The sequence below is a fragment of the Rattus norvegicus genome, chromosome 9 (genome assembly GCF_021556685.1).
Source record: "Rattus norvegicus strain SHRSP/BbbUtx chromosome 9, alternate assembly SHRSP_T2T, whole genome shotgun sequence".
Lineage (NCBI taxonomy): Eukaryota > Metazoa > Chordata > Mammalia > Rodentia > Muridae > Rattus > Rattus norvegicus.
The window spans coordinates 71,981,802-72,008,191 of NC_141542.1; the positions used below are offsets into that span (position 1 = coordinate 71,981,802).

Genomic DNA, 26,390 nt, shown 5'->3' on the forward strand with positions numbered 1-26,390 from the left:
TTTGTATTTTAGGAGTGTTCAACCAGTAATAGCTATGTAAATATTCCCAAATTCCAAAATATTGAAACAGTTTTTAATATTTTGCTTTAATAATTTACCTTTATTAATTATATAACATTTAAACCATATACAATTTATAATATAAAATCATATATAATAAAGTATAAAATATAATTGTAAAATTAAATTATAATAAAATCTAATAATTTAATATTAAAACTGAAGCAATTCATATACCTAAATGGTTCTTATTTAGGAGTGTGAGATAAGCTAAGAAAAACCTGAAGTGAAGCTAGAAAAATGCCAACATTTCCAATACTAAAAATGCACAATTTTTTCATGTTTATGTAGCACTTCTTTATAAAATGTTTTCCACAAACATGATCTCATTTCATCTTTCCAAAAATCATGGAAGAAAACTTAGAATGCTATAACATCACTGTATCAATTTTACAAATGAGGAGATGAAAATGTAACAGTTAAAGGAGTCATAGCTAATAAATAAAGGAAGAAGGCTATAAACCTAGTTACCATGACTTGAGTTTTCAGGGATTCTTAATACAAATACAGTGAAAAGAAAGACTGAAAATTAGATACTGGAGGTTGATATTTACCTGGGGAACCCCCCACTGCCATTGCCCTGGTATACACTGTGCTGGGGCCTAAAATGAAAAACAGCCAACACTCACATAAGTTACAAACAAGGGTAGAACGGACATTTCCACACAAAAGATTAGAGTTGAACTTTCAAAGCACATACATAAGCCAAGTCAAAATGATTGGAGCCCTAAACACAAAAGCTAAAATAGTACAATTCCTAGAAGAATTAGAATCTGAAGGTGGAAATCTTTGTGACTCTGAGTTAGGCAATGCTTTAAAAGTCATGCTTTACAAATACACCTAACAAAGGAAAAATACTAACAAAAGTTGAAAAATAGGACCTCATAAAAACTTAAAACTTGAAAGCTATAAAGAATACCATCAAAGAAGTGAAATTTAACTCATGAAATGTGAGTAAATATCTACAAATCATATATTTGATATGGAAACTTTATCAAGAATATATGAAAACATTATTTTTTATGTGTAATTTTGGTGATTCAACACAGGCCTCGTGAATATTTTGCAAGCATGAGAGTCACACTCCAGGTCACAAAAGAATATAAAAACTCGCTTTTTAAAATTTTTTTAAGGATATACATCAATACAGAATCCCTTTTTGTTTTTTTGCTTATCATAAAGAGGTATTGGGATTTTCTTTTTACTGAGATGCAGGGAATTAGTTTTGCATTTGCAGTGTACAGGTCAAGAAAAGGAGGCTGTTATTCTCTGGAGTTGGTTTTACCATAGACTAGCTACAGTATAGACTTCCCTACTTCTGAACATTAACTTAAAAAATTATGTTTGAGCAAGATGGCATTTAATGTCCTTTCTGGTCTAATTCTTTGAAGACATAAGAATTTTCCTCCTACAGTATTTTAAAGTGTGATTTACTTGTACAAAGGTGTTTCATTGTGTTACTTCCATATAGGCATATAAAGTACTTTATCATCATCGCCCTATACTGTCTATCCCAATTCTTTTTCCTTGTTCTACACAGTTCATAGTTCTTTTAAGCAGATTTAAAAGATATGCCTTTTCTTTTCTTTTGTGGGTCTGGATTATTTCTTTAACATGCTGATCTTCGTTCCATCCAGTTTCCTGCAAAAGACATAATTTCATTCTTCTATATGGTGAAGTAAACTCCATTATGCACATATGTGCTACATTTTCTTTATGCGCTGATCAATTCTAGACAGATTCCATGGTGTAGCATAGTTGAAGTATAAGGTAGTTTTATTTTTAGAAGAAGTTCCACACCAATTTCCATAGTGGCTACACTAATAATACACATACTCTCCAACAGAGAATAAGGGTTCCTTTCCTTTACAGTTGCCAGCATTGTTATTGTTGTTTTCTGATAGTAGACATTCTGACTCTGATGAAATTGAATCTCACTGTAGTTTTGATTTGTATTTTTCTGATGGGTAAGTCTGAACCTTCTGTTTCATGCATTTATTGACTATTTGTAGTTTTTTCTCCTGAAAAGTGTCAGTTTATTTCTACTGCCCATTTATTTACCAGACTGTTTGCTTTTTTGTCATTTATATTTTAAATATGTCTCCTGCTTGATTCATTTTTCAGTTAGTCCATTTCAGCATTCTCTTTGTCGATATCCAGTTTCCTTTGCACCACTTATTAAAGAGGCTGTGTTTTTCCAATGTCAAGACTCAGGTAAAAGTAGCTTCTTGGACTTATTTCTAGACCTTCTCAGGCTATTCCATTGGTCTGTGTGTTGATTTTCTGACAGAATTTTATTATTCCTGTTAATACAGTTTTATAAAATAAACTAAGGCATTGGATGACTCCTGCATTGCTCCTTTTACTCAATATTGCTTTGAATATTTGCAGTATTTTATATTTTCCTATGGGTCCTAGAATTTCCTTTCCTATATCTGTGAAGAATGCCACTGGAAATTTGATGAGAATTACACTGAGTTTATAAATCCTTTTTTGGTAATAGCTCTCTTAACTATTAATTTTATTGATTCATGAACATTATGTAGTTGTTTCCTCTGAATTGAAATAGTTCCTCCTAGAGGGAGAAGATAGACCTATATGACTTAGGATATTAACAAAACTTACAAGGCTAGGAAGCTCACAAAACTTACTGAATCAGGAAGCTCAGAAAGTTATTATCCAAGGGTCTCCTCTGAAAGATCACAGAAGCAGTAAAAATTGGTGCAGAAGAGGAGTCTTACTGATGGTGTTGCCTGCAAGTAGTAATGAAGCTTTTGTGTGTTATCATCCATCTTGGGATGAACTTCTTAGTGATGCAGTTGCCTTTGAGTCACCCATGCTCCTGCTAGTAATCCTCCACCCAAGCTTGTATAAGTAACTGTTAAACTCATGGGCTCACCAAGCCAGACTTGGGTTTAGCGGTTTCTTTGGTCTGTCCTTTAGCACCCCACCTGGGGTTAGCAGATGTTTGTCCACTTCTTCACAAGAAAAGTCATAAAACATGATTGGTACCTAAATAGGAACCTGATAGAAATAAAGATGAATTGGACAGAAGCAATTACATGCCATTGCAATGGGTATCACATGTGACTGATTTGAGGGTGGGGCATCTGCAGGGGCAATTCAAACTTGGGGGATGGGATGGTATGCCTCCTTGATGTAGTGGCAGTATCATAGTCCCTGTAATTGGTGTTAAGACTTGGTTAAGAGTACATCATTTAAAAATTTTATTAAGTAAAATAAATTTTAAATCTAAATATATTTTGATCATATTCTTCCTTTCCCCTAAGTCCTTCCAGATCTTTCTTCTTTCCCCATCCTCCCAATTTTTAAGTTTCCTCAAAAAACAAAGAAAACAGTGCAACAACCCCCATCAAATTGAGAAAACAAAGTAAAACCACACACCCAAATAAAAAAGTCACCATACTGTAATTAAATAAAAGCATCTCCCAACAAACAAAAACAAAGAAGAAACAAAAAAACCTGTGAAGTCTATCAAATGTTGGTCAACTATTCCTGAACATGAGGCCTGATATAACAATATAAATATCTGATATACCTAGTATCTATTGTAGAAAACTGATTTCCCCTCTCTCAGCAGGTATAAGTGACAGCTTAATTGTTAACCTTTATTCTAGTGTCTAGGCATTCATTCATTCATTCATTCATTCATTCATTCACCCATCCATCTGCCCATCCATCCATCTGCCCATCCATGTGCCCATCTATCCATCCATCCATCCAAAATATAACAACTTAAAATATAACCAGATAAAACAAAGTATCATATTGAACTTAGACATGACCAACCAACAGAAGGAAAAAGAGCCCAAGAGAAGGTAGAAGAATGAGAGACCCATTTGTTCACAAACTCAGGAATCCCATCAAAACACTAAACTGGAAGTCATAATATATTCACAGAGGATGTGTTATAGACCCATGGAGGTCCTGTGCATGCTGCTTCAGTGTCTATTGAGTTCATATGAGCTTTGCTTATGCTGATTTAGAAGTTTTCTTGTTGTTCTACATGCCCTCTGGTTCTTACACTTTCTGCCTCCTCTTCAGAGTTCTCTGAACTCTGAAGGAGGTTTTTGATGGACACATCCCATTTAGGGCTAAGTGTTCCAAGGTCTCTCACTCAAGAATAGGTCATTCTTAAGGGGAATCTCAGGGTTTCCACTTTCCTCCATGTGTTATAAGGTGGCATTTTATGGGGTCTGCTACAAATATGTGGATATTACCAAATGGCTAATAAAGTAGTGTATGTATTGCAACCCCTAAATGTAACATGTACAGAATGGAATAAGCAGGTTCTTGTTGGTGCACAGCACAAATTAGTTATATATGGGGACAGTAGTTTGGTTTTCCCCCCTTCTTTGTTTTTTTCTTTTGGTTTTCTTTTTGTTTTTTTTTTCAGTTGTCTCTGATGCAGCTTATAGGAAGATAATTGTTCTGTTAACTGAATACCACTCTGTAATTTCAAAAAAATTTGTGGCTGTTTTGTTGACATTCTGAATGCCTCTAAGTAAATACAATTTTTAAAATTTCTTTTGGCTAAGATCAAGTGTAAAAAAAGAGTTAAGGAAAAATTTTAATTGAGCAGGTACACCTTGGGACTAGTATGTAACTTTAGTTGCTTTGCTGACTATTGTAGACATGATCTTCATAAGGTAGTAGGGCTCTGATCAGAATTGACAAATACCTCTGGTTCACAGAGTGCTCAAGCGTTCAGGAGGGAAGGATGAGGAAAAGAGACAATAGGAGCTGTGGAAGCATGGCACTGCTTTCTCCGTCTTCTGGCCAGGAGGAACAGTGTTGAGCTGGTTCCATCCATCAGGCGGAAGAGATGCATGGCAATCTTTCAGTGTGTCCCAAGACTGGGTCACAGCCTACCTCATGGAAATAAGTGTGGGTCATAGAGAGGTAGATGGCACAGTATATCCCAGATACTCTGCCTTATTCACTAATACATTTATTTATTGTGTATGGGTGTTTTGCCTGTATGTATATCTTTGCATCATGCATCACGTGTGTGCGTGTAGTATCCACAAAAGTCAGAATACAACATTGTATACTCCAGGACTGGAGTTACAGATAGGTATGAACTGTCATGTGGGTGCTGGCAATGCACTGTGGCCCTCTGGAAGAGCAACTAATGCTCATAACCACTGAGCCATCTCTGTAGTCCTTTTATATTGTATTTGATCTAATTAACATTTTTAATTTTTAATTATTTTTACTATTAAAACAATTTTAAAATTTAAATATATTTTGATCTTTTTCTTCCCCTCACTCAAGTCTTTCCAGATCCTCTCCCCTTTCCAAATCCACACAAAGAATTTTTAGTCTGTTAGTCAACTACTCCTAAACATGTGGTTGATATATATATCTAATATTACTGCATTGGAGAGAGCTGGTTTTCCTTCTTCTAGCAGATTTAAATGACAGTTCAGTTGTTAAACTTCACCCTGGTGATTAGGTTTTTATTCATTCACTTGTTCAGCTAGACTTCTCTTTTACAATGTTCATCACCTACTTTCTGTATATTAGGAGGTACCATAAATGGTTGAGGAGCTCGCAAGCCTCCAGGGTGAACCTATAACTATAATTCTGCTAAATGGAATCATATCAAACTACTTTCCAAGTTTTTATTTCTACATACAGATTAGTTCAGGTCTTAAAATATTTGTGTATGTGTCTGTGTACATGTGCAGTGGGCAGTGGTTAATAGAGAAACAACTGGTCTAAGTGCAGAGCATGTCTCAGTAGTATGCTCAGTCACAAATGGGACACCTGTATCTATCTCCTTCCAAGGCTCAGGGACTGTTACAGAAAAGGGTGAAAAGCTTCTAAGAGCCAGAGGTCTAGGAGGACAGGGGCAAAACACTCTACTGGATACAACAAGACCAGTTTACTTATGAACTCACAGTAGCTGTGCTTGCCACAAGACAGGCAAATCAACATTCTATCATGAAACTGGGAGGAGCTCATGAATTCCTTTCCTCAACTGAAGAGCTATTGAGAGTTGATGGCTTCTGGGAGAAAGCTAGTCTTTTTTTTTTCTTTTCTTTCAGGGTATGGTTCCCAGTAGGTCAACCACATGTCAGCAGATAGTTCCACACCCATGAGTATATGAGCAGCACAAATGTGACTCAGTGGGACAGAGAGAGAGAAAGAGGGAGGGAAAGAGGAAGAGAGGGAGAGAGGGACAGAGGGAGGGGGGAGAGAGAGAGAGAGAGAGAGAGAGAGAGAGAGAGAGAGAGAGAGAGAGAGAGAACACACAAGGGGAGGCGGTAGGGGCAGGTGGGTTGGGAGCTAGATATGAGAAGAGTCAGGGAGAGGAGGTAGCAAATAATTAAAATACAGTGCATGAAAATATCAAAGACTTAATAAAAATATTGTACAAAGAATAGCAGTTATACTTCTTTCTTCTTCTATGTCCATGTATTTTTACTTTTGGTATTTCACTGCTATTAGAAATGTTCTGTATGTTTTGTTTGTACTTTAAAATTTCTTTGTCTACCTTGTTTTCAAGTTCTTTTTTTTTCTAGAGCTGAGGACTGAACCCAGGGCCTTGCGCTTGTCTACCACTGAGCTAAATCCCCAACCCTTGTTTTCAAGTTCTAATATTCTATCTTCACTTGTCCAATCTACTGTGAGGGTTCAAGTATGTTTCCATTTGAATTTCTGAGCCTTTGATTTTCAAAATTTCAATTTAATTTTCCTTCTTTGCTTCATTTAATTCTTCTTTTATATTCTTCATTGGTATCTTAATTTTATTCAGCATTTTGTAATCTTTGAATTCACTCAATGTTTGCTGTATGTAATTTTATTGATCATTAAAAAGTGTATATGCGTGTATGTGCCTGTTTGCTTGTATATACAAGTGTGTGCTGGCTGTGGAGGCCAGAAAGTGGCATTGAATCTCCTGAAACTGGAGTAATAAGTAGGGGTGTATTACCCAAAGTGGGTGATAGGAACTGAACCCAGGTTCTCTGCAATAGCAGCAGGTACTTTTAATTGCCAAGACATCTTTCCAGGCCTCTCATTAATAATTTTTATAGTATTTCTTTTGAATTCATTAAGATACCATCCATCTGACTATCATTGACAGTTCTTTATTATGAAAATTTAAGTTTTGGAGGAGCCATTTTGCCACAGATTGTTTTTTTTAATTTTATTTTTGATATTTTATGTATTTACATTTTAAATGTTACCCCCTTTCCCTCCTTCTCCCTGATTTTATGAGGATGCTCCCAATCCCACCCACCCACATCAACCTCAATGCCTTCACATTACCCTACATTGGAAAAACTAGTCTTCATAGGACCAATGGCTTTTCCTCCTTTGGATACTAGAAAATGCTATCCTCTGCTACATATGTTGTTGGAGTCATGGGTCCCTCCATGTGTACTCACTGGTTGGTGGTTTAGTCCCTGGGAGCTCTGGTGGGGTCTGGTTGGTTGATACTGCTGTTCTTCCTACGGGGTTGCAAATCCCCTTAGCTCCTTCATTCTTTTCTCTAACTCCTCCATTGGAGTCCACTAGTTCAGTCCAATGGTTAGCTCCAAGCATCCTCATTTGTTATGCGTAGGGGTCTGGCAGAGCCTCTCAGGACACACCGTTATCTGGTTCCTGTGAGCAAGCACTTCTTGAAATTAGCAATTAGTGACTGGGTTTGATGGCTGCATATGGAATGGATTCCCAGATGGGGCAGTCTCTGGATGGCCTTTCCTTCAGTCCCTGCTTCACTCTTTGTCCTTGTATATCCCGAGTAGTCTGTTCTTCCATCTAAGAAGGAATGAAGCATCCATACTTGGTCTTCCTTCTTCTTGAGCTTCATATGATCTGTGAATTTTTTCAAGCTTTTGGGCTAATAGCCACTTATCAGTGAGTGCATACTATGTGTGTTCTTTTGTGACTGGGTTACTTCACACGAGATATTTTCTAGTTCCATCTATCTGCCTAAGAATTTCATGAAGTCATTGTTTTTAATAACTGAGCGGTATACCATTGTGTAAATGTACCACATTTTCTGTACCCATTCCTCTGTTAAAGGACATCTGGGTTATTTTCAGCTTCTGGCTATTATAAATAAGGCTGCTATGAATATAGTGGAACACGTGTCCTTGTTATATGTTGGAGCGTCATTTGGGTATATGCCCAGAAGTGGTATAGCTGGGTCCTCAGGTAGTACTATGTCCAATTTTCTGAGGAACCTCCAGAATGATTTACAGAGTGGTTGTACCAGCTTACAATCCCACCAACAGTGGAGGAGTGTTCTTCTTTCTCCACATCCTCACGAGCATCCGTTATCACCTGAGTTTATCTTAGCCATTCTGACTGGCGTGAGGTGGAATCTCAGGGTTGTTTTGATTTGCATTTCCCTGATGACTAAGGATGTTGAACATTTAAGTACTTCTCAGCCATTCGATATTCCTCAACTGAGAATTCTTTGTTTAGCTCTGCACCCCATTTTTAATAGGGTTATTTGAATTTTTGGAGTCTAACTTCTTGGGCTCTTTGTAGATATTATACATCTATTGAATAGATATAGACCTATTTCTAATCTGTTAATTCCCGTTTTGCCATATTTAGAGTGTTCTTTGCCTTATAGAAGCTTTGCAATTTTATTAGCTCCCATTTGTCAATTTTTAATCTTAGAGCATGAGACATTGGTGTTCTATTTAGGAAATATTCCCCTGTGCCTATATGTTTGAGGCTCTTCCTCACTTTCTCTCCTATTAGTTTCAAGTGTATCTGGTTTTATGTGGAGGTCCTTGATCCACTTGGACAGGAGATAAGAACAGGTCAATTTGCATTCTTCTACATGCTGACCTCCAGTTGAGCCAGCAAAATTTGTTGAAAAGGCTGCCCTTTTTCCATTGGATGGTTTTGGTTCCTTTGTGAAAGATCAAGTGACCATAGGAATGTGGGTTCATTTCTGGGTCTTCAATTCTATTTCCTTGATCTACCTGTCTGTCTCTGTACCAATACCATACAGTTTTAATCACTATTGGTCTGTAATACAGCTTGAGGTCAGGGATGTTGGTTCCCCCAGAAGTTCTTTTATAGTTGAGAATAGTTTTCGCTATCTTGAGTTTTTTTGCTTTTCCAAATGAATTGAAAAATTGCTCTAATTTTATGAAGAACTGAGTTGGAATTTTGATGAGGGATTGCATTGAATCTGTAGATTGCTTTTGGCAAGATAGCCATTTTTACTAGATTAATCCTGCCAATCCATGTGCATTGGAGAACTTCCCATTTTCTGAGAACTTAGATTTCTTTCTTCAGCGACTTAAAGTTCTTGTCATACAGATCTTTCACTTTCTTGGTTAGAGTCACACCAAGGTATTTTATATTATTTGTGGCTATTGTGAAGGTTGTCATTTCTCTAATTTCTTTCTCAGCCTGTTTACCCTTTGAATAGAGGAGGGCTATTGATTTAATTTTATATCCAGACACTTTGCTGAAGTTGTCTATCAGTTGTAGGAGTTCTCTGGTGGAATTTTTGGGGTCATTTAAGTATACTACCATATCATCTGCAAATAGTGATATTTTGACTTCTTCCTTTTCAATTTGTTTCCCTTTGACCTCTTTTCATTGTCTTATTGCTCTGTCTAGGACTTGGAGTACTATACTGAATAGGTAGGGAGAGAGTGGGTAGCCTTGTCTCGTCCCTGATTTTAGTGAGATTGCTTCAAGTTTCTCTCCATTTAGGTTGATGTTGTCTACTTGTTTTGTTGTATTTTGCCTTTACTATGAATAAATATGGGCCTTGATTTCCTGATCTTTCCAAGATGTTTATCATGAAGGGGTGTGGAATTTTGTCAAATGCTTTCTCAGCCTCTAATGAAAAGATCGTTTTTTTTTTCCTTCAGTTTGTGTATATAGTGGATTACACAAATGGGCTTCCATTGAACCATCCTTGCATCCGTGGAATGAAGCCTACTTGACCATGGTGAATGATTGTGTTGATGTGTTTTTGAATTCGGTTTGTGAGATTTTATTGAGTATTGTGCATTGATCATTATGAGGGAGATTGGTCTGAAGTTCTCTTTGTTGGGTCTTTGTGTGGTTTGGGTATAAGAGTAACTGTAGCTTCAAAGAACAAATTGGGTAGTGTTCCTTTTGTTTTTATTTTTTGGAAAAGTTTAAGGATTGTTGTTATTAGGTCTTCTTTAAAAGTGTGATAGAATTCTGCACTAAATCCATATTGTTCTGGGCTTTTTTTTTGGTTGGGAGATTTTTTTAATGACTGCTTCTATTTCTTTAGGGGTTATGGGACTGTTTAGATGGTTTCTCTGATCCTGATTTACCTTCGGTAACTGCTGTTTAGAAAATTGTCCCTTTCCTCCAGATTTTCCAGTTTTATTGAGTATTGGCTTTTGTAGTAGGATCTGATGATTTTTATGGATTTCCTCAGTTTCTCTTGTTATGTTTCCCTTTTCATTTCTCATTTTGTTAATTTGGATATGTCTCTGTGCCCTCTGGTTAAGCTGGCTAAGGGTTTATCTATCTTGTTGATTTTCTCAAAGAACTAGCTCCTGGTTTTGTTGATTCTTTGTCTAGTTCTTTTTGTTTCTACTTGTTTGATTTCTGCCCTGAGTTTATTTCCTGCCTTCTACTCCTCTTGGGTATATTTGCTTCTTTTTGTTGTAGAGCTCTCAGGTATGCTGTCAAATTGTCAGTGTATGCTCTCTCCAATTTCTTTTTGGAGGCACTCAGGGCTATGAGCTTTCCTCTTAGCACTGCTTTCATTGCATCACATAAGTTTTGGTATATTGTGCCTTCATTGTCATTAAATTCTAAAAAGTCTTTATTTCTTCCTTGACCAACTTTGCCTTGAGTACAGTGTTCTTTAGCTTTCATGCGTATGTGGGTTTTCTGTTGATTTTTGTTAGTGAAGACCAGCCTACTTCCATGGTGATCTGAGAGGATACATGGATTATTTCAGTCTCCTTGTATCTATTAGGCTGATTTTGCCTCCAATTATATGTTTAACTTTTGAGAAGGTACCATGAGGTGCTGAGAAGGTATATTCTTTTGTTTTAGGATTAAATGTTCTATAGATGTCTGTTAAATCCATTTGGTTTATAACTTCTGTTAGTTTCAATGTGTTTCTGTTTAGTTTGATTCCATGATCTGTCCATTGATGAGAGTGTTGAGTTGAAGCCTATTACTGTGTGTGGTGCAACGTATGTTTTGAGCTTTAGTATCGTTTCTTTTATGAATGTGGGCGCCCTTGTATTTGGAGCACAGTTGTTCAGAATTGAGAATTGATCTTGGTAGATTTTTCCACTGATGAGTATGAAGTGTCCTTTCTTATCTTTTGGTTGAAAGTCGACTTTTATTTGATATTAGAATGGCTACTCCAGCTTGTTTCTTGTGACCATTTGCATGGAAATATTTTTTTCCAGTCTTTTACTGTTAGGTAGTGTGTGTCTGTCTTTGTCACTGAGGTGTGTTTCCTGTATGCAGCAAAATGCTGGCTCCTGTTTACATATTCAGTTTGTTAGTCTATGTCTATTGGGGACTCAAGTCCGTTGATGTTGAGATAATAAGGAATAGTGATTGTTTCTTGTTATTTTTTGTTGTTAGAGGTGGAATTATGTTTGTGTTGCTATCTTCTTTTGGGTTTGTAGCAAGATGATTACTTTCTTGCTTTTTCTAGGGTGTAGTTTCCCTTCTTTTGTTGGAGTTTCCCATCTATTATCCTTTGTAGGGTTGGATTTGTGAAAAGATATTGTGTAAATTTGGTTTTGTTTTGGAATATCTTGATTTCTCCATCTATATTGAGAGTTTTGCTAGATAGAGTAGCCTGGGCTGGCATTTGTGTTCTCTTAGGGCCTGTATGACATCCGCTCAGGATCTTCTGGCTTTCATAGTCTCTGGTGAGAAGTCTGGTGTAATTCTGATAGGTCTGCCTTTATATGCTACTTGACCTTTTCCCCCTACTGTTTTTAATATTGTTTTGTGCATTTGTTGTTTTGACTATTATGTGACAGGAGGAATTTCTTTTCTGGTCCAATCTATTTGGAGTTCTGTAGGCTTCTTTTATGTTCATGGGCATTTCTTTCTTTAGTTTAGGGAAGTTTTCTTCTATAATTTTGTTGAAGATATTTACTGGCTCTTTAAGTTGGGAATCTCTGCTGTCTTTTATACCTATTATTCTTAGGTTTGGTCTTGATTGTGTCCTTGTTTTCCTGGGTGTTTTGGGTTAGGAGCCTTTCGTCTTTTGCATTTTCTTTGACTATTGTGTCAATATTTTCTATGGTATCTACTGCCCCTGAGATTCCCTCTTCAATCTCTTGTATTCTGTTGGTGATGGTTGCATCTATGACTCCTGATCTCTTTCCTAGGTTTTCTATCTCCAAGGTAGTCTTTCTTTGTGATTTCCTTATTGTTTCTGTTTTCTTTTTTAGATCCTGGATGGTTTTGTTCAATTCCTTCACCTGTTTGGTTGTGTTTTCCTGTAATTTTTTATGGGATTTTTGTGTTTTCTCTTTAAGGGCTTCTACCTGTTTACCTGTGTCCTCCTGTATTTCTTTAAGGGAGTTATTTATGTCCTTCTTAAAGTTCTCTATCATCATCATGAGATGTGATTTTAAATATGAATCTTGCTTTTCCAGTGTGTTGGGGTATCCAGCATTTGCTGTGGTGGGAGAACTTGGTTCTGATATTGCCAAGTAGTCTTGGTTTCTGTTGCTTAGGTTCTTGTGTTTGCTTCTCGCCATCTGGTTATTTCTGATGTTAGTTGGTCTTGCTCTTTCTAGTTGGAGTTTGTTTCTCTTATGTGCCTGTGAGGCTGTGATCTTAGCAGTGAGTGTGCTCTTGGGAGACCAGTTCTCTCTGGGCAGATTTTGGGTTTGGAGCATTGTGGGACAGCCCCAGCTCTGGACGGAAGTTGGAGACTGGAAGGGCCCTGTTCCAGGCTGCCCTGCATGCCCTGTGTGTTCCTGGCATGTCTCTCCTGGACAGTCAATGGAGAGAAAGTGGTGTCCCGCCTGTGTGCTATGGGGTTAGGAGGAAGAATGCTCCTTGCAGACCAGCTCTCTGTGGGCAGGTTTTGTGTCCGAGGGCTGTGGAACAGCTCCAGCTCTGTTTCCAGATGGAGACTGCGGCTCCTCAGCCTTGTGCACTCCTGGCAGGTCTCTCTTTGGATGGTCCTTTTTTTTTTGTCTTAAGTGTCTTTATTAGGATTTGAATATATGCAGCCAAGTCATTTGCTAGAGGCTTTAATTTCCTGTACCCTTTCAGTTGCAAAACTTAGAATGTTCAGGTCTGATTAGTCTGTGGCAGGACTGAGGTTAAGTTTTCCATATTTGTGCTATCAATGGTGTTTAGTACCCAACCATTTATCCAGCATGCTTACTAAGTAAGCCACATATCTGGTTTGAAGAACAGAAACTGATAAAACCATCAATCAATACTTTTATTTTTTTTAAAAAAAATTTTATTGGATTTTTTAAATTCACATTTCAAATGTTATCCCCTTTCCCGGTTTACTGTCCATAACACCCCTATCCTATCCCCCCTCCCCTTCTTCAATAAGGGTGTTCCCCCTCCCCAACCACTCACCCCTTCCCGTCTCCCGCCCTGACATTCCCTTATACTGGGGGGTCCAGCCTTGGCATGACCAAGGGCTTCTCCTCCCACTGGTGCCCAACAAGGCCATCCTCTGCTACATATGCAGCTGGAGCCATGGGTCTGTCCATATGTACTCTTTGGGTAGTGGTTTAGTCCCTGGGAGCTCTGGTTGGTTGGTATTGTTGTTCTTATTGGGTTGCAAGCCCCTTCAGCTCCTTCAACAGAGGAATGGATACAGAAAATGTGGTACATCTACACAATGGAGTACTACTCAGCTATCAGAAACAATGACTTTGTTAAATTCATTGGCAAATGGATGGAACTATAAAATATCATCCTGAGTGAGGTAACCCAATTAAACACACACACACACACACACACACACACACAGAGTATACACTCACTGATAAGTGGATATTAGCCCAGAAGTTCGAATTACCCAAGATACAATCCACAGACCACATGGAGCAACCCAGACAATATCATCTTTAATTTTATAATTAGTTTTAAAGTCAGAATCAGAGTATAAAATTAAATTATATTAGAGTTTCTAAAATTACATATGATATGTGAGGTTAGCCATATCAGTAATTGGTTAATAAAGGAGTGGGACTCAGGTATAAGCAAAACCCAACTTTACTCTTTCTCATTTTGGTAGTTTAACAGTAACTATGCAACATAAATTTTAAGTTTCAGAAGTGGTTTTACAATATTTTGGGCAGTTATTTTAAATGGTGTGGTGCCTAAAGATCTGTCTTTACAGTCTCTGCTGAAATTCCTTGATGGTTTAGAAAAGTCATGCTATAACATGCAACAACTATGTTGTTCTTCCTTGTTCCTGGACTTTACTAAAGGCAAATTACTGTTTTTGGAGTTTTCCAGATTCAAATTGCAGATGTCTTGTATGGAACTTTATTATGTTCTTTGACAATAATATTATGAACTTTTATCCATAGGTCATGTTGGTCACCTGTAAGTTTTTTGGGAAGTTTCTTCTGTCAGGTTTACAACTTGTTTTGAGGAAACATGAACCTCTGCTCCAACATATTCCTACTACAGACTTCCCTGGTTCTACCAACATGAACTTTTGCTGTTTCTTTGAAGATCAAGGCCCAAAGTACAAAGAAGCCCAAGGACTCAGGTGATAGATTCTAAGTTCCCATAGTTACTCTCTGAGGTCCTCATTAATTGGATGAAAAGATGTAGAAATGCAATAGTAACCTAACAAATCTTTGGTACTAATCTTCCATTATGAATCTCAGATTCCTCTTACATGTGATCTAGATGGGCAATAAATTAAATGTTTCAGAAGCGGTTTTACAATATTTTGGGCAGTTATTTTAAATGGTGTGGTGCCTAATAGTCTTTAGAGTCTGCTGAAATTCCATGATGGTTTAGAAAATTCATGCTACAAATATATTCAAAATAAAACCATTGAGCTACTTTCATTTTTTCTAAGTAGAGAAAATATCTTAGTTTATTAGCACAAAACAATTAAAATTAAGATTAATTAAAATACCATTAAAAAGTAAGCCTAATACTAGGGAAATTGAGAGTTCGGTAGTTAAGAGCACTTTCTGCTCTACCAAAGGTCTCAGCTTCTGTTTCCAGTCACTCCACTTCCAGGGGAATCTGACTCACTATTCTGGCCAACAAAGGGAGAAACATGCAAAACATGCAAAAACACTCATACAATAGAATAATATAATTTAACAAATATAATTGAAAAGGATTATAGATAATTAACAACTATTTTTCTTTCTTTCTTTTTTTTTAGATAGGACCTCAAATTTCTCAGACTGGCCTCCATTATCTTTATAATCAAGAAAGATTTTGAACTTCTGATCCCTCTCAAGTGCAGGGATTGCAAGTGTAGGTCACCACTTTCAATACAGGTGGTGCTGAGGATAGAACATGGGCTTCATGAATGCTAGGCAGTCACTCTATCAATATCCCCTGCCTTTTCTTCTTTCTTTTCTCTTTCCCTATTCCCCTTTTTTTCCCTTCTTTTCACACTGCTAGAAATAAAATCCAGGGCCTTACACATGCTGAAGATGAATTTTATTACTGAATTTCATTATAAGCCTTTCACATTTCATATGGGTGTGTTTAAAAGTACAAAAAGAAAAAAAATAACAGAAGACAAAAGTTTTTCTACTACTGTAGAAGTATGAAATGCAAAAGTCACAGGTTGAAAAAACTTTTTAAAGACTATTTTAATATTTTAAAGTGTGCATGCAGGCCATAAAATCTTTTAGAATTACACAACCTTTGAATTTGAAGGCAACCATAGATATTACATAAATAATATGGCTATATCAATAAGACTTTCTTTATAAGAGTAAGTTGTTACCAAAATTTTGTCTAGACATCATTGTTGACCTTGTCAAAAATTAAAATGATCTGACATTATATCATAGTTCTTTCATTCCCAATTTCTGACTAGAATTGAAGTTGAGTGCTGGTTAACTAAAGGAGGCCACCAAAATACTTAACTTATCATAACATACATTGATCATTTCAATATATACTGTGTTATATGTAACAATCACAATTAAAAGCAATATAAAAAGTTCAATGCCTGTATATGGCTTTGTGAATTACTGGTAAAGATTTTTGTTTGTGTGGTGCTGGAAATGGAACCCAGGGCACTATAGATGAAAGCATCCTACCATTGAGCACTATCCTAGCCTATTAAAAAAGTTTTAGAATAAATTTTGAACAGATGAGAATTGAATTCATTGCATTTGTGGAAAGGAAGCAAATTCATCCCTTTTCAAGACTTAACTACTATCATTTCCAAATTAGTCTTTGCACATAAAAGAAAAAAAAACAAAATCTATACCTGAAATATTGAACTTTTGAAAATACCATACTAGGGTTCAAACCCTGTTCCTCCTACATGCTAAGCATTCACTTTATTCTAGAGCTACTTTCTCAGTACAGAGATGTGTGTGTGTGTGTGTGTGTGTGTGTGTGTGTGCGCGCGCGCACGTGCGTGCATGCGTGCGTGTGCGTGTGTTATCTGTGTGTACATATGAGGAGGCTATGGGGTAAGACATCTTTCTCTTTTTTTTAAGGCAGTATCTCTGATAGCCAGATTGGCCAGCAAGTGAGCTCAAGGATCTGTCTGTCTCTGTCCCTGCAATACCAGGTTACAAGGACACAGCCACACACTTAGGTCTTTGAGCAGTAAATGTACTGAGCCATTTCCCTAGGTCTCTCAGCCCAGAGGTTCTAGTAAACTCAATGCCTACCTGGTAGTGATATGCAGGCTGTTGATAAACTGGCTGAGCCACCATTACAGGAGAACTAGATATGGAACGTGACTGTGGAAGAAAACAAAATTTACTTTAGAAAACACCCTTCATAATAATTTGATATTGAATTATCACATAAGCTCAGTAAGCTTTGGTTACTGATTAAAACATTATTTTTTCTTCCTCTTGTTACTATTGTTACCAACTTTATTTTAACCTACTTATTAAAATCACCAGTTTTCCTACGTGACTTTACTTCCATAGTAATATTGAAACAACTACAAGCAAAGTTTCTTTATCTGAAACTTACCACCTCCAAGGAGTATGAAAATAAAGTCTATGAAGACATATAGAAAAAAATGGCACCTGAATTAAGAATCATGACCTATTTCTACTGTAGAAAGCAGAAGCAGTCCCATAATCCCCAAAGAAATAGAAGCAGTCATTAAACGTCTCCCAGCCAAAAAAAAGTCCAGGACAATATGGGTTTAGTGCAGAATTTTATCAAACCTTCAAAGAAGACCTAATACCAATACTCTTCAAACTATTCCACAAAATAGAAACATTAACCAATTATTTCTATCAAGCCACAATTATGCTTATACCTAAACCACACAAAGACTCAACAAGGAAAGAGAACTTCAGATCCATTGCCCTTATGAATATCAATGCCAAAATATTCAATAAAAATGTTTGCAAACCGAATCCAAGAGCACATCAAAACAATCATTCACCATGATCAAGTAGGCTTCATCCCAGGGATGGAGGGATGGTTCAATATACGAAAATCCATCAACATAATCCACTATATAAACAAATTCAAAGAAAACCCACATGATCATCTCATTAGAGGCTGAAAAAGCCTTTGACAAAATACAACAACCCTTCATGATAAAAGTCTTAGAAAGATCAGGAATTCAAGGCCCATCCTTAAACATAGTAAAAGCATTGTAGAGCAAAACCAGTGACAACATCAAACTAAATGGAGAAAAACTTGAAGCAATCCCACTAAAACCAGGGATGAGACAAGGCTGCCCACTCTCTCCCTACTTATTCAATATAGTATTTGAAATCCTAGCCAGAGCAATTAGATAACAATAGTATGTCAAAGGGATAGAAATTGGAAAGGAAGAAGTCAAACTATCATATTGCAGATGATATGATAGTATACTTAAATGACCCCCAAAATTCCACCATACTACTCCTACAGCTGATAAACAACTTCAGCAAAGTAGCTGGATATAAAATTAACTCAAACAAATCAGTAGCCTTCCTCTACTCAAAGGATAAAGAGGTTGAGAAAGAAATTAGGGAAACTACACCCTTTACAATAGCCACAATTAATATAAAAGCCCTTGGTGTGACTTAATTAAGCAAATTAAAGATCTGTTTGACAAGAACATCAAGTCCCTGAAGAAAGAAATTGAAGATCTCAGAAGATGGAAGACCTCCCATGCTTATGGACTGGCAGGATTAATATAGTAAAAATGGCCATCTTACTTAAAGCAATCTACAGATTCAATGCAATCCTGATAAAAATTCGCACTTAATTCTTCACAGACTTAGAAGGAGCAATTTTCAAATTTATTTGGAATAACCAAAAACCCATGATAGTGAAAACTATTCTCAACAATAAAAGAACTGGGGAATTAACATCTCTGACCTCAAGCTGTATTACAAAACAATTATGATAAAAACTGCATGGTACTGGTATAGAGACAGACAGGCAGGTAGAATAATGGAATAGAATTGAAGACACAGAAATGAACCCACACACCTATGGTCACTTCATCTTTGAAAAAGGAGCTAAAACTATCCAGTGGAAAAAAGATAGCATTTTCAACAAATGGTGCTGGTTCAACTGGAGGTCAGTATGTAGAATGCAAATCTAATCCATTCTTACCCCCCTGTACAAAGTTTAAATCCAAGTGTATCAAGGGCATCCACATACAACCAGATACACTCAAACTAATAGAAGAAAAAGTGGGGAAGAGTCTTGATCACATGGACACTGGAGAAAATTTCCTGAACAAAACACCAATGGCTTATGCTTTAAGATCAAGAATCAACAAGTGGGACCTCATAAAACTGGAAAGCGTCTGTAAGGCAAAGGACACTGTCAGGACAAAACAGCAACCAACAGATTGGGAAAGATCTTTACCAATCCTGCATCTGATAGAGGGCTAATATCTAAAATATACAAGGAACTCAAGAAGTTAGACCCCAGATAGCCAAATAACCCTATTAAAAAGTGTGGTACAGAGCTAAACAAAGAATTCTCAGCTGAAGAATATCTAATGGCTGAGAAGTACCTAAAGAAATGCTCAACATCCTTATTCATCAGGGAAATGCAAATCAAAACCCTGAGATTGTTTTGATTTGCATTTCCCTCACACCAGACAGAATGGATAAGATAAAAAACTCAGATGACAACAGATACTGGTGAGGATGTGGAGAAAGAGGAACACTTCTCCATTGTTGGTGGAATCGAAAATTGGTACAACCACTCTGGAAATCAGTCTGGTGGTTCATCAGAAAATTGGACATTGCACTACCTGAGGACCCAGCTGTACCACTCCTGGGCATATACCCAAAAGATGCTCCAATATGTTCCACTATGTTCATAGCAGGCTTATTTATAATATCCAGAAGCTCAAAAGATCCCAGATGTCGTTCAAGAGTGGAATGGATACAGAAAATGTGGTATATTTACAATGAAGTACTACTCAGCTATTAAATACAATGACTTCATAAAATTCTTAGGCAAATGTGTGTTTGAGTAAAGTTTTATCAATGTGGTTGCCCTTGGATTTGGAGCATAGATGTCCAGAATTGAGAGTTCATTTGGTAGATTTTTCCTTAGATGAGTATGAAGTGTCCTTCCTTATCTTTTTTCATAACTATTGGTTGAAAGTAGATTTTATTTGATATTACAATTTTTACTTGAGCTTGTTTCTTAGGACCATTTGCTTGGAAATATTTTTCCAACCTTTTACTCTGTAGTAGTGTCTGTCTTTGTCACTGAGGTGTGTTTCCTGTATGCAGTAAAATGCTGGGTCCTGTTTACGTATCTAGTCTGCTAGTTATCTGCCTTTTTATTGAAGAGTTGAGTCCACTGATGTTAAGCAATACTAAGGAAAACTGATTGTTGCTTCCTCTTATTTTTGTTGTCAGAGGCAGAATTATGTTTTTGTGACTATCTTCTTTTGGGTTTGTTGCAAGATTACTTTCTTCCTTTTTCTAGGGTGTAGTTTCCCTCCTTGTGTTGGAGTTTTCCATCTACTATCCTTTGTAGGGCTGGATTTGTGGAAAGATATTGTATAAATTTGGTTTGTCTTGAAATATCTTGGTTTCTTCATATATGTTAATTGAGAGTTTTGCTGGATAGAGTAGCCTGGGCTGGCATTTGTGTTCTTTTAGGGTCTGCATGACATCTGCTCAGGATCTTCTGGCTTTCATAGTTTCTGGTGAGAAGTCTGTTCTAATTCTGATAGGTCTGCTTTTATGTGGTACTTGACCTTTTTCCCTTACTGCTTTTAATACTCTTTATTTTGTGCATTTGTTGTTTTGACTATTATGTGACAGGAGGAATTGCTTTTCTGGTCCAATCTATTTGGAGTTCTGTAGGCTTCTTGTATATTCATGGGCATCTCTTTCTTTAGGTTAGGGAAGTTTTCTTCTATGATTTTTGTTGAAGATATTTACTGGCCCTTTGAGTTGGGGATCTTTGCTGTCTTTTATACCTATTATTCTTAGGTTTGGTCTTCTCATTGTGTCCTTGTTTTCCTGGATGTTTTGGGTTAGGAGCTTTTTGCATTTTCTTTGACTATTGTGTCAATGCTTTCTATGGTATCTTCTGCCCCCGAGATTGTCTCTTCAATCTTTTGTATTCTATTGGTGATGTCTGCATCTATGACTCCTGATCTCTTTCCTAGGTTTTCTATCTCCAGGGTTGTCTCCCTTTGTGCTTTATTGTTTTTGTTTTCATTTTTAGATCCTGGATGGTTTTGTTCAATTCCTTCAATTGTTTGGTTATATTTTTCTGTAATTCCTTACAGGATTTTTGTGTTTCCTCTATAAGGGCTTCTACCTGTTTACCTGTGTCCTCCTGTATTTCTTTAAGGGAGTTCTTTTTATTTTTTAATTAATCACCAAATTAGTTTATTGTGGTGTTAAATTCAAAGTTCAGTGGTTTGCTGCTAGCATTGACCTCTGTATTGAACATGCTTTTGATGTGTCTCTCAGGAGAGATTTATATCCAGTCCCTTTCCACATGCATTTTTTAGCTTCATCAATCTTATCTAGTTTTGGTGGCTGTATATATATGGGCCACGTATGGGTCAGGCTGTGAATCGCCATTCCTTGAATCGCTGCTCTAAACTTTGCTTCCATATCCCCTCTTATAAATATTTTTCCCCCTTTTAAGAAGGAGTGGGAGCATCTGCATTTTGGTCATCCTTCTTCTTGAGCTTCCTGTGGTCTGTAGATTGCAAAGGGAGTTCTTTATGTCCTTCTTAAAAGTTCTCTATCATCATCATGAGATATGGTTTTAAATATGAATCTTGCTTTTCCAGTGTGTTGGGGTATCCAGCATTTGTTGTGGTGGGAGAACTTGGTTCTGATGATGCCAAGTAGTCTTGGTTACTTTTGCTTAGGATCTTGTGTTTGTCTCTAGCCATCTGGTTATCTCTACTGTTAGTTGGTCCTGCTGTTTCTGACTGGAGTCTGTCTCTCCTGTGAGCCTATGGTCTTATGTATGTCAGCACTCCTAGGAGACCAGTTCTTTCCAGGCAGGATTGTGTGTGAAGAACTGTGCTATAGGGTTAACTCTGGGATGCTGATTGAAACCTGTAGGATCTCTAGGTGCTGTGTGGTCTCTTCGAGGGTTGTTCTTTGTCCAGTTATTGGGGCAAAAGTGTTGATCTCACCTGTCAACTTAGGAGTGTCAGCACTCTTGGGATTCAGTGTGGGATTTGGGTATGGGGAGCTGTGCCACAGGGTTGAGTCTGGGGTGCAGATGGAGATCAGAGGATTTAATATTTCTTAATCTATTTTAAAAGGTAGAAACAGAAGGAACACTCCCAACTCTTTCTATGAAGCCATGTTACTATAATATCCCCAATTAGGCAAAGGCATACATACAAAAAAGAAAACTATTATATATCTAATGAGCATAGATTAAAAAAGTTCAATTATATACTTGTAAGCATACCATAAAAATACACCCAAAAGATCATTCACCATTATCAAGTCATCTTTATTCTTGAAATGCAGGGATGTTTCAACACAGTCAAATAAACATGTAATGAATCACCATAAATGGACTTATAGATGAAAATCACATAAACATCTCAGAAGGTACAGAATAACCTTTGATGAAATCCATTATGCTCTCATGATAAAAGTTCTAGAGAATATACAATCAGAGGGAACACAGTTCAACATAATGAAAGCTATACATGAGAATACCACAGCCAAAATCATCCTAGAGAAAATATTGAGGTAATGCCACTAACGTTAGGAATGTGACAAGGCTGGCTATTGTTCTCACCCCTTTCAAGATGGTGCTATAAGTATTAGTTCAAGAAACTATATTTGTGGGTGTCTTAAGAAATCACAAAACTTCTGCTGGAAATTTTGTAGAAATAATAAATAAATTTACTAGTGTGGCAAGATACAGAATCAACTGGTACAAATCAATAGCTTTTTTTTTATATAGAAACAATAAACATACAAAGAAAGAGATCATAGATACATTCCCATTCACAAACGCCTCAAAGAAAAAGTATATAGGAATAAACCTATCCAAGGAACTGAAGAACTTTTATAGTGAGAACTTTAGACCTCTAAAGAAGAGAGATAAAGGCACTAGAAAATGAAAAGACATCAAACTTGTAGATTTGTAAAATTAATATTGTGAAAATAATAATTTTACCAAAATCCACTTATGATTAAACAGAATCCAAATCAAAATTCACATTTCATTCTCCACAAAAATAGAAAAAAAATTAACGTAAAATTCATATGGAATCATAAAAATCTCCAAATAGCCAAAATTCTCAGCAAAAAGAATACTAGAAGGAACTACCATTCCAGATTTCAATATTATATATTAGCTAGATAGAGCTCAAAGCTAAGAGCACTGCCTGCTCTTCTAGAGCATCTGGGTTCAATTACCAGCACCCACATGGCAGCTCACAAATGTGTTTAACTCCAGCTCCAGGGGATATGATACCTTCACATAGTCATATATTCAGGCAAAACACCAGTGTATATAAAATAAACAAACAAACAAACTACACCCACTTAAAAATTGAGTCTGAGACTGAACAGAGAGCTCTCAAAGAAGAAACAAACAGGCCAAAAACATCTCAAAAAATGTTTGTCATCCCTAGTAAATACAGAAATGAAAATCAAAACAACTTTTGAGACTTTATCTTACCTCAGTCAGAGTGGCAAAGATCAACAAAATGACCTACAGCAAAATCTGGAGAGGATATGAGGAAAAAGGAATCCTCATTCACTGATGGTTTGACTGCACGATGGTACAGTCACTATAGAAATCAGTATGGAGAATTATCAAAAAGTTAACAATAAATCTACCATACGACTCAGCTATATCACTCACTGTTGTATGTCCAAAGGACTCCACACCCTACTTCATACTTAGTCATGTTTATTGCTGCTCTCTTCACAACAGCTAGGGAATGGAAGTAACCTGTCCTACCACAGAAAAACTGATAATGAAATGTGGTACTATAATACTATTTAGCTATAAAGAAAAATAAAGTCATAAACTTTGCAGGTAAAGAAATGGAATTATAAAAGGATCATATTGAGTGAGGTAATCTAGACTCAGAAAAACAAATAGCACATTCTCTTTCATTTAAGGCTACTGGCTTCAAATCTCCAGATGTGCGTTTATAACCCAAAGTAACTGCAGAAACCAGCAAAGTAAAAATAGACAATTGCTGGAGATGAGAGGTAACAATAGAGCAGGGAACATCAGGTACACATTATCTGAAGGGGAAAATGTTAAAGGAGGGGAGTCTAAGGATGTGGGAGAAAAATAAGAAGGGCAAAATAACAGTAAGGATGGCTGAAAAGGCTCTAAGAAATCATACTAGTCACAAACTACCTAAAAATAAATATACTACCTAAAATAAAAATCATACTACCTAAAATAAATATAACATATAAATCAGTATATACACGCACAGATACATATGTATTAATGATATATTTCCATTTAGGCTGTTAATGTTCCCTCCCGGAGCCAAACACCATTTAATAGAAACCCAAATACCAGTCATGAAAAGCCCTCTTCTGAGTTATTGGTCAAGGTTGTCCAAGAAACTCTAAGAATATTGTGGGCTATTGATAATGCCTTTGACTGTTCAAGGTATGAGATAAATCCCTATTGCTGAAGATACTACACACTGTAGACACAGGGTCCAAAGGTGGATCTGACCTGAAAGCCTCCTTCCTTCCTGAGTTTAAGCTTTCCTGGGACCAGAAGTTGCCATGCATGCTTCCAATGGAAGAAAACAACCAAGTCCTACCAAGATATGACATTTCTGAACCAGGGATAAGGAAGGTGCTAAGAATCAATAGGAATGACCTTAGCTGTGACTCACTATACTGGGGATATAGAACCTGAAGAGGCTACCTCCTGTAGCCAAGCAGGAAACCTAGTGGAACAATAGAGACACCAACCTACCCACAAAACTTTCAACCCAAAATATATCCTGTCTACAAGTAATGCAAGCATGGGGGAGGGGGCAGAGACTGAGGGAATGGCCAAGTAATAACTGGCCCAACTTGAGACCCATCTCATGGGCAAGCATTAAACATAGTCTGCTATGCTTACATGTTGTCCACTGTGAGGCTCCACCCAGCAGCTGACTCAGACAGATACAGACACCCAGAGTCAAACAGTGGATGGAGCTTGGGGACTCTTATGGAAGAATAGGAGGAAGGATTACAGGTTCTGAAGGGGTTAGGAACACCACAAGAAGAGCAGCAGAGTCAACTACTCTGGACCCTTGGGGTTAGAGAAAGAACAACCAACCAAAGAACATACACAGGCTGGACTTAGGCTTCTCTACACACATTTTGCAGATCTTCAGTTTGACCTTCATGTCACAACTAGAGCAGGGGCTGGTCCAAAAGCTGTTGCCTGTACATGGATATATTCTTCTAGCTGGGCTGCCTTGTCTGGCCTTAGTGGGAAAGGAAGCACAGAGCTTCAGCCCGGGGTGCGGGTGGGGAGGCGCCTGCCCAGAGGAGAAGGAGATGGGGATGGGATTGTGGGAGGGGGTGACAGGGGTGGCAGTGAGTGGGATATAAAGTGAATAAATAAAAAATTAAATTAAATTAAAAAATGTGTTTTTTTATCTGGGTTGCTTACTAGCAGATATATTTGTAATAAGAATATATAAAATAAAGATCAAAGATCAGGGCTAGAACTCCCTGATTGAGATTAAATATTTTCTACCATATTTATCATCATTCTTTTCTTAAAAAAGGCATGCCTCTGACTCACTAGAGATCTTGCTATAATGCTTTGCTTTGGGGTGAAAAAAAATCCAGGCATGAAATACACAATTAAAGAAGTTAATATTATGAAAAATAAGAAGAAACAAAGCACAACTATTAAAGGTAAAATAGTACCTTATCTCATCCAAAGAACAAACAAATTAATATATGGATCCCATGGGTACATAATAATTCATATATCTGAGTTTAACAATAAAGTCAGAATATTCTAATAGTGTTTCATGTAGTTAATTAAGCAACTAATTTTGTTAACTTAGTTAACTAAACTGTTAAGCAGATATTTTCAGTTATTAAAATAAAGGCAAATATACAGGTACAAAGTGTTGATAGATATATTTCTAGTAAATCTAAAATATATGACATACATGTGACATTTAAACTGAATATATTCATAATTTTTGATAAGTAATCTAGAGGGATGTGAGGAAAAACTTTGAAAATCATTGTCCTACAGGAGCTTACATACAAGATCTGGCTGTTCTATATAGCCTTAATTGTAGAAAAAGTTAAAAATGTCTATGACTAGAGGAATACAAAAATGATCATACCAAAAAAATAGAGTATTATAAAATATTAAAATAAGTGGACAGGAGGGGCAGGACCCCTGCCTGAGACACCGCCAGAACCTGAAAGAAACAGACCGGATAAACAGTTCTCTGCACCCAAATCCCGTGGGAGGGAGAGCTAAACCTTCAGAGAGGCAGACAAGCCTGGGAAACCAGAAGAGACTGCTCCCTGCACACACATCTCAGACGCCAGAGGAAAAAGCCAAAGACCATCTGGAACCCTGGTGCACTGAAGCTCCCGGAAGGGGTGGCACAGGTCTTCCTGGTTGCTGCTGCTGCAGAGAGCCCCTGGGCAGCACCCCACGAGCGAACCTGAGCCTCGGGACCACAGGTAAGACCAAATTTTCTGCTGCAA

At 37.1% G+C, this 26,390-nt stretch overlaps 1 protein-coding gene across 12 annotated transcripts in view; it reads right to left on the bottom strand.

Annotated features, from left to right (window-relative positions):
• The window catches only part of Boll (boule RNA binding protein), a 129,162-nt gene that overhangs the window by 75,892 nt on the left and 26,880 nt on the right, over positions 1 to 26,390 (bottom strand). For 11 of the 12 annotated variants that reach the window (XR_015628851.1, NM_001432510.1, NM_001432509.1 and 8 more), the window contains 2 exon segments: positions 16,908 to 16,979; positions 615 to 662 (listed from right to left, as the gene is read on the bottom strand). Coding sequence is in view for 11 of the 12 variants with exons in the window: in NM_001432510.1 (NP_001419439.1) it covers positions 615 to 662; positions 16,908 to 16,979 (120 nt within the window). In the remaining variant the exon portion in view is untranslated. 12 annotated transcript variants of the gene reach the window in all.